This window comes from Homarus americanus, unplaced genomic scaffold, assembly GCF_018991925.1.
Source record: "Homarus americanus isolate GMGI-L3 unplaced genomic scaffold, GMGI_Hamer_2.0 scaffold19117, whole genome shotgun sequence".
NCBI lineage: Eukaryota > Metazoa > Arthropoda > Malacostraca > Decapoda > Nephropidae > Homarus > Homarus americanus.
In genome coordinates, this window is record NW_024754704.1 from 1054992 (window position 1) to 1063314 (window position 8323).

General features: G+C 39.0%; 1 protein-coding gene across 1 annotated transcript; it reads right to left on the bottom strand.

The window, feature by feature from the left end:
- Nucleotides 1-6622: 6622 nt before the first annotated feature.
- On the bottom strand, nt 6623-7418 carry LOC121855988 (histone H1-delta-like). The gene has a single exon (XM_042351212.1). The coding sequence runs from the start codon at nt 7342-7344 to the stop codon at nt 6787-6789; it is 558 nt and encodes a 185-aa protein (XP_042207146.1). The 5' UTR covers nt 7345-7418; the 3' UTR covers nt 6623-6786.
- Between the last annotated feature and the right edge of the window lie 905 nt (nt 7419-8323).

The following is an 8323-nucleotide window of genomic DNA, read 5'->3' on the forward strand; positions in this document are numbered from 1 at the left end:
AACACAATGTTGTACTGTACCACTAGATGCTGTATATACCAGTTTCACTTACCTTTACACGACCCTCATCTGTACTCTTTGTTTTTATTTAGCATTCAAAATTATTGTATTTTTGGTGCTTGATGAGTATATATCATTAAGGTCAGTGTCTCGCGATCTCCGACTACAGTTTTGATGGTAGAGGTCTGAAATTTGGCATGGAAATGTGCACGTATCACAGACGTTTCCTGACAGTGGGATATGGGGGTTGGTCCCTTAGAACCTGACTCCAATTTCCAAATGAGGAACCCCTTAAACAAGAGAAAAAATAAACGTCTCAATTAGGAAGAATAGATCACCACATACAAGTGGTATTGTTACTATTGTATTTGTTGTAGTGTAGACAATAATAGTCAACATATTGTATGTAGTGTAGGTGATAGTGTAGTGGATGTACTAAAATTTTAAAAACGTTGTCATGGGCACATTTGCACTGATAATATATTAATACCCACACCCACACTTGTGGGTTGGTCGAGTCTTACCTTGGGTATGGGTCCCCGCTTGAGGATCTTCGTGGGGAGGTGAGGGGGCGTGGGCGTGAGGGAGTCCTGGTGGGGAGTGAGATAGTGGACGCGCACTTCGGCTGTGTCGTCCTCCAGGTAGTAGCGAAGCTCCACCCGCTCTGTCACGGGCGTGGTCACCCCGCCCATGCTCTCTCCTTCCCCCACCCACTCTCCATAGAACCTGCCACACACACATCCCCCACTGGTCACTACCATTCTTAAGTATCATTTAGTTATATACTGAAGGATTAACACCAGTAGTTTTTGCCCAAATAGTAGTTGTAACTTATACAGTAATAGTGATGATAGTATTGATAATACAAGTTGTGGTTGTGACGGTAGTAATACACGCAGGGCGGAGTCGGTGCTGGTATATACACACCGTAACGCACTTCACGTGATATTAATACTGAAGTAATAATTGTGGTTAGTGATGGTGATCAATCTGATCAATACCAGGTACTGGGGGTCATCTGGGGGATCTATAGCTGGAAGTAAACATGTACAATACTCAGAGGAAAACATCTTACATGCAGGAAGTTGATTACTTGATGACCACAGGTGTGTTGTAGGTGATGATGAGTATTCCAGTATTTCTCCTCAACAACAGCTACACGATGAACTACCTGATCTACTCATATATATTAGTTATACTCCAGTGGTGGAATATAGGTAACAGCTGGCTCACCTCAGTACTTGTCCCGACTTGTTGACGAAGGTAGCCAGTGGGTGCCGCTTGGGCCACTCTCTCGAGAATTGCAACTTGCCCACCCCTGCCGTTCCCGACACTGCCTGTGTCACCACATCACACATCCGTAACCACCGTGATGATACCGTAGTCAATAAAAGAGAGACTTGTTAATACCGGAGTCACAACCTTGGTGCGGAGATAGGCGAGACTTCACGTGTTGCGTCCTGTTGTTTCCTGGATTACTTCAGTGACACAGTAAAGAGAGGTACAGTAGTTGTTTATTACTTAATACTCTTCACTTTGGAGCTGGTGTTATAGACCTGATAATAAACTAGAGGAACAAGACACTTTGAGTTGTTTAATTGGTGATGCAGGGAAAGAACAGAAACATCTTAGAGAAAATGAGGTGAAAGGTGGTGGAAGGATAGACGATAGTGTCAGGCCACCAGCTGGGCGTGAGAGCAGACGCACACACACACACACACATCCCATCCCTGTATACTGAATATTATATCTCACCAAACAATTTTCCTTTAAACAAAATCCCACAACTGTAATTTTAGAGTTTATCTCAGCACTGATTCCTAGTTTCGTTGTGTTCGGATAGGTGGCGTTTTGCTCTTCAACTGTGTTAGAGATGTATCAGGTATACCACAGGGCCGGCGGCTGAAGGAGATGATATACTAAGGGAAATGTGTGATCAGTAAGTACTAGTAACTAGGGAGAATAAGTCTGTCGAGTATAAAAGGTCCGGTGAGGTGTGGCCAGTGTCCGGTGCTTAAAGTTTCCAACGTTATCTTATTGCAGTAAATTCTTCATGCAGTTTTAATGTCAGCGTGGACGCTATCTACGAACCGTGATTTAAGGGATCATTTCATTGTTTCAGAGGTGTCGTGATACTACTTTACAAGGCGGTAAAGATGATGATGATAGTGCATTTATTGGCTCAAAAATCAATTTGACGATAACTGTAAACATTTGGACTGGTCCTTAAAATGTATAAGAATTCAGGTGAGTTGGGGAGGTCATGTGCGTCTCCCCAACACACCCGAATTTTCGTATATATTTAAGCAATAAAAAGCATCCGGAGGTTGAGGCTCCAAATATGGCCAATGAAGAACAACGAGTAGGAATAGCATGGCGCTAAACATTGTTAATGGTTTTGAAATAGTTAGGACATCAACCTCTGATTAGTTTGCAATAATAATGGTGGAGTGACCTGGCGTGGCATGGTGGTGGGGTGTGGAGCGAGGTTGTCGTGCGGAAAGAGGCCCAGGGAGGTGAGGTAGGTCCTGGTGGCGGCGTCACAGCTGGTCACCAGGTACCGTCTGCCCAGCACCGTCACACACTCTCCCACCTGTGCCAGGAACAACTATCTACAGCCTTACAGTTTCAATTATAAATATTACACTAGTATTGTATTAAAGATATCTTAACGTTAAAGGAAGTCCTTAACACTAGCTGTTTAACTGTTACACCTCTTTTTACTGCTTCTTCATAATAACATTGGAATACTTGAGTGGTGTAATAATAATAATAATAATAATAATAATAATAATAATAATAATTAACGGTTTATTGAAAGAGCTTGGCAGCCAGAAGGCTGAAAATATACAGTGTGTGACTGTTCATGTTTGTCAGCAGAGATGAGTTATTACAGATGGGGTGGCGTGCTGTCTTCGTGGGTTATGGATAAAAATAAAAAATGTATTAATGGACTAATATCGTGCTAAACTATGGTCCAGCCAACACTGTCACCATCACACTATTACTTATTCTAAGAAATTTTTTATAAGCATTCGTTTTGGTAAAATTAGATAAATTGATCATGCAATGACACAGGTAGGTTGGACTTACCTTGAGGTGGTGGAGGTGAAGGTGTGGAGCCAGAGGGTGAGTGGAAGTGGGGACCCGTTGCCGCCCCACCAGTGTGCCTGTAACCCCACCAACACAATGACTGTAAATTCAATCTTGTGCCAAAAGATCGTCAGTATTTTACCTTAGAGGTAATTAAAACCTTACGAAATTATTTAGTTCGTGTAGTAAATTAATTTTTTATGACTCCTTGCGTGAGGTAGTAGGTAGCTACCAAACAGGGAAGTAAGACCACCTGGGAAGATATTGGAAGCATAACGTGTTGTCTAATGGTAGACCCTGCTGCCATATGGCATCACGAAAATTGTGGCCAAGTCCTAGGTTGCTGATCTGACTTTCTGCCTCATTTACACACAATTGCAGGGACTCAATTGTTTCTCTTACTATTGACAACATAACATCCATACTGTATATTGTTTCTCACTCTGAATCTTTGTTTTTTTCATTTTTGTATTTCTTTATGGTTCTTTAGTATTATTATTATTATTATTATCATTATTTTATTTTATTATTTTTATTTTTTATTTGTTTTTATAAATTTTACTTATCTGAATTATTATTATTATTATTATTATTATTATTATTAGCTGGGGGTCCCGATGTGGGTCAGTGACCTGTGCCCGGGTGGGGTAATCCCTGGTAAAAAAAAAAAAAAGTTTAAAGAAAGTAAATATAAACCCGGAAAATGTTTTTTTACTTTTGTATTCATTTATATTTTCAGTAGAAGAAATTATTTGAGTTTACTTGGTTTGATTTAAGATAGTTAAAATTACACCGACTGACTTTTCAGGTGAAGTATTTCTGTGAACCTGAATTAGGACATACTGTTACCGCTAGATCATATGAATCCCTGTTTTTATTTTTACTTTAGATCAGCAAGAGCCAACTCGATTTTTTTTAACACTCCCACTTTATCACTGATTTTCTTCGCACTATTTACTTTATTGTTATCCGTCCCTAACACTGACATTGTGTGTGGGCTCCTGGATGACTCACCTTGGACGGTGCCAGCATTGTGTGTGGGCAGCTCCACCAGACGTAGTGTATGATCCTCCAGGTGGTAGTAGATCATCACCTCCCTCTGGACGCCACCCGCCACCTCCTCCACCAACACCGCCCCGAAGCTGAGGATCTGCCAAGGGAATGATTCTGTATCTCTTGAATAGACTTAACGGAAGTTCGATTTGGGCAAAAGGCACCGAACTTTTACACCTAAGATTATCACAACCTCATTATATCTCCCCCGCACGAGAGGAAGTTGAATTTTATATAATTTATCTCAAATTTTGAATTGGTACATTATCGTAAACTGGTAACCACGTAGACATCTTTATGGCTGTAAGTGTGGACAGTCAAATTTTCATGACATCCAAGGCGCAGCAGAAATCTTGGACAGTTACAATTGGTAAAGGTATCATGTCAACACTAAAACTTTTTATTAGATCAACATCACTCAGCAGATCTTGTTAAATCACCATCACCCACATCATACAAAATCACCATCACCCACATCATACAAAATCACCATCACCCACATCATACAAAATCACCATCACCCACATCATACAAAATCACCATCACCCACATCATACAAAATCACCATCACCCACATCATACAAAATCGCCATCACCCACATCATGTGCTAGATCACCGTCACCCACACATGGTCATATTTACGATACATACCTTATCCGTCATCACTGTAGCTCTTGACAGTGTGAGTTATTGCATTGTTTTGTGCGAAGCTTGTAAAAGACGACAGCACAAGGATACAGCTAATTTGTAACTAGCGTCTTGTTTCTATGGCGACGATGAAAAGTTAACGTTTTCTGTAGTAAGTTAACTCGTACGTTTTCTTTCAGAAGTATGATGGTAAACGTATGTAAAGGTATTGTGTTGAGGTTTGTTGTGGTCATTATTTCAAGGACCTATTTCGTTTTGTTCTCGTACGTAGTGAAGGCTTTTCCTTTGGGGGTAAAATATCAGTGATAATAAAGTATCACAAATCTAAACCATATTTTGTGTATCGTAGCAGGAGGCACAAACTAATTAAACCTAACCGAATTAAAACAACCACCCTAGGATTGTCGAAGTCAAATTTCTGTGCGTTAGGTTTGGCTACTTTATAATATAAGTCGAGGTGTTTGAAAGAGATATTAGTCGTGGTACTAAATTTAGCATTCTAATAATCTTCATCAAAATAGTGAAGAACCCTTCCCGGATATATATATATATATATATATATATATATATATATATATATATATATATATATATATATATATATATATATATATATATATATATATGTTACCAATTCTGTGGATCAGACAGTCTAGGAATGGCAATTTACAGTCATGCTCTAATTCCAGTGAATTTGATCGAGGGGGCTAAGTTATTAAGTTGTAATTCAATTGACAGTAGGAACATTATAGAATCCAGTCTCATTAAACATACCGAATCCGTCAACATGAATTTGAGCAATATGTACAAACTGGATAATTTCGTAATTAAGATTTGTAACCAGGTGAGGTTGGGTCATCTTACCCTGACCTGACTACCGACTGCTGCGGTGCTTTTTGAAGATTAGTAGGGTCACTACCTAATACCTGACCATTGTGGACTTGATTTCACCCTCCTCTGTACATATATACCTTATGTATTTCTTCTTAGTCTGTACTCACCCCTGAAGATGTGAATTACACGAAAGCGCTTGGGAACTTCGTGTTTTCCTACATCAGATAGATATATATATATATATATATATATATATATATATATATATATATATATATATATATATATATATATATATATATATATATATATATATATATATATATATATATATATATATATATATATATCTGATGTAGGGATAATTGCAAAAAAAGCGATTTTGGGGTTGAAAATTCTTATTTGGCCACTTTTGAGACGATCGTTTTATCATAATAGACGATGATAAAATAGTATTATGAACACAACTTAACATTATTTAAGTATAGTTTGATGTAGAGTTCGCAAAAGAAAAATATATATATATATACTGGACCGCTAAAAATGAATTGCGCTTCTTTTTCAAGAAAAACTTGCACGGCTGCCAGGTAAAGGTCAGTGCTCACATGGTATTAGCACGCTCCTTGTGCCAGAGGTAATTTATATATTAACTTAAGAAAAAATTTACTGGTTTCCATCACTTAATGCTATTAATACCTCGCGCTTAAATTTATAATAGGTTTCTCGGTATTATCGTTTCCATTTGAAACACCCCAACAATTGCGTATATAATTTAGATTCATTAACTTTTTCAAAAAGTTGTGTATTGGATTTAATGAACTATGTAGAGCCGTGTATTTTTCAGTTCATATCTGCTTCCATTAGATTGTGTATTTTCTTCTCATACAGTATATACTTTAAATTACTTTTTTCAAACCATTCAGACATTTCAACCTCACTTTTCCTCAGGTTACAAGTCATAACATCATGTAAAAGGATAAACGAAAGATAATGTGTTAAAAATCTATATAATTATCTATTTACACACAGGAGATATCTTGTATACGAGAACATCAGGTACAATATAAAAATTTACTTAAAATTAACACTTCTTACAGAAGTATATATTGTCGCACCTAGAGATGCCCTTACATCTACGGGTTTGTACGCTGGTCGGTTTACTTCTTGGTAGGCTTCTTTGCGGCCTTCTTCGGCGCAGGCTTCCTGGCAGCGGGCTTCTTAGCGGCGGCTTTCTTGGCTGCGGGCTTCTTTGCGGGGGCTTTCTTGGCTGCGGGCTTCTTTGCGGGGGCTTTCTTGGCTGCGGGCTTCTTGGCGGCTTTCTTGGCTGCGGGCTTCTTCACGACCTTCTTAGCTGCAGGCTTCTTGGCAGCGGGCTTCTTGGCAACAGGCTTCTTGGCAATAGGCTTCACTTCATCTTTGGCGAGTTTGAAAGATCCAGATGCACCAGCTCCCTTGACCTGCTTCAGGGCACCGTTGGAGACGCCTTTCTTCAAAGCATACTTCAGACGTACACCAGCCTTCTTCTCATCACCAACCTGATAGTTTGCGATAATATACTTGAGGATGGCCTGACGAGATGAACCAGTGCGTTCCTTGAGGACCTTCAGGGCGTTGCCGATCATCACAGCATAAGCGGGATGAGCGGGCTTGGCAGCGGGCTTCTTTGCTTTCGCAGCCTTCTTGGCGGGAGCAGGGGATGCAGCAGCGTCAGCCATTGTAGTTTGGTAGTTAGGTGGTTATGTAGTGGAGATATAAACTCTTACGAGGTCTCTGAGAGTGTGATGCCAACCACACGGTCTGGGGGTTTATATGTGCCCCGTGCGGACGCAAAAGTAGCCTCCTAAATACGCGCACTCGTTTTCGTTCAAAGTTGGTCGGTGTTCGCGACCATTTGTGTTTGTTAACTTACTTCCATCAATTATCACAGTCGTTAAACAATTTGAATTTATCTAATATTTGTAAATGCTGAAAGTATATACATTTAGCTACATATTTAGTAAAAGAATAAAAAAGTGCGACCTATTACTTTAAAGAAATGGCAGTAAATATGACGAGAACCTGAATCTGAAACTCTATATATTCTTATTTAAGTTCTTGTAGCTCTCTTATTTAGAAAATAATATATGTAAGCTATATATCGAATGAAAGAAGAATTATTTGTCTCTGACGCTGGGTAAAATTAAAGCTTAGTAGTTACAAAATGAAGACGTAATAAATGATACATTTTGGATAAACAAACACAGATTGCCGCTCTTGCAGCCATAGCTCTACGCTGCAGGAATAGGTCATCTCTCTTTTATTACGTTTATAAAGCCAAATTTTACTCTAAAACGAAGGTGTATTGATCTCAAGATATATTCTAATGATAATTATGTTATCGAAGACCAAAACTAATACAAAAGATGAAGTAAAACGAGCATTAGACACAAAAATATTTGAGGCCGTCTCAGGCCTCCGTGGCTGAGTATGGAGCGAACACCTTGGTGGGAGATGAAACAGTATTTTCTATAGTAAAATGAGGTTTATGTAAGCTGGTTGTGAAAATGGAACATGTAGTGAAGTTCTAAATCGTTCAGACTTCTTTAGCAATCAAATTCTGAGATATATACTGAAAGAACAGCCAAGAAATTCGGTAAAACAGAAGCGATATGCAAGATTCTCAGACCGTTACCTATCGAACAAGCAAACACGGAA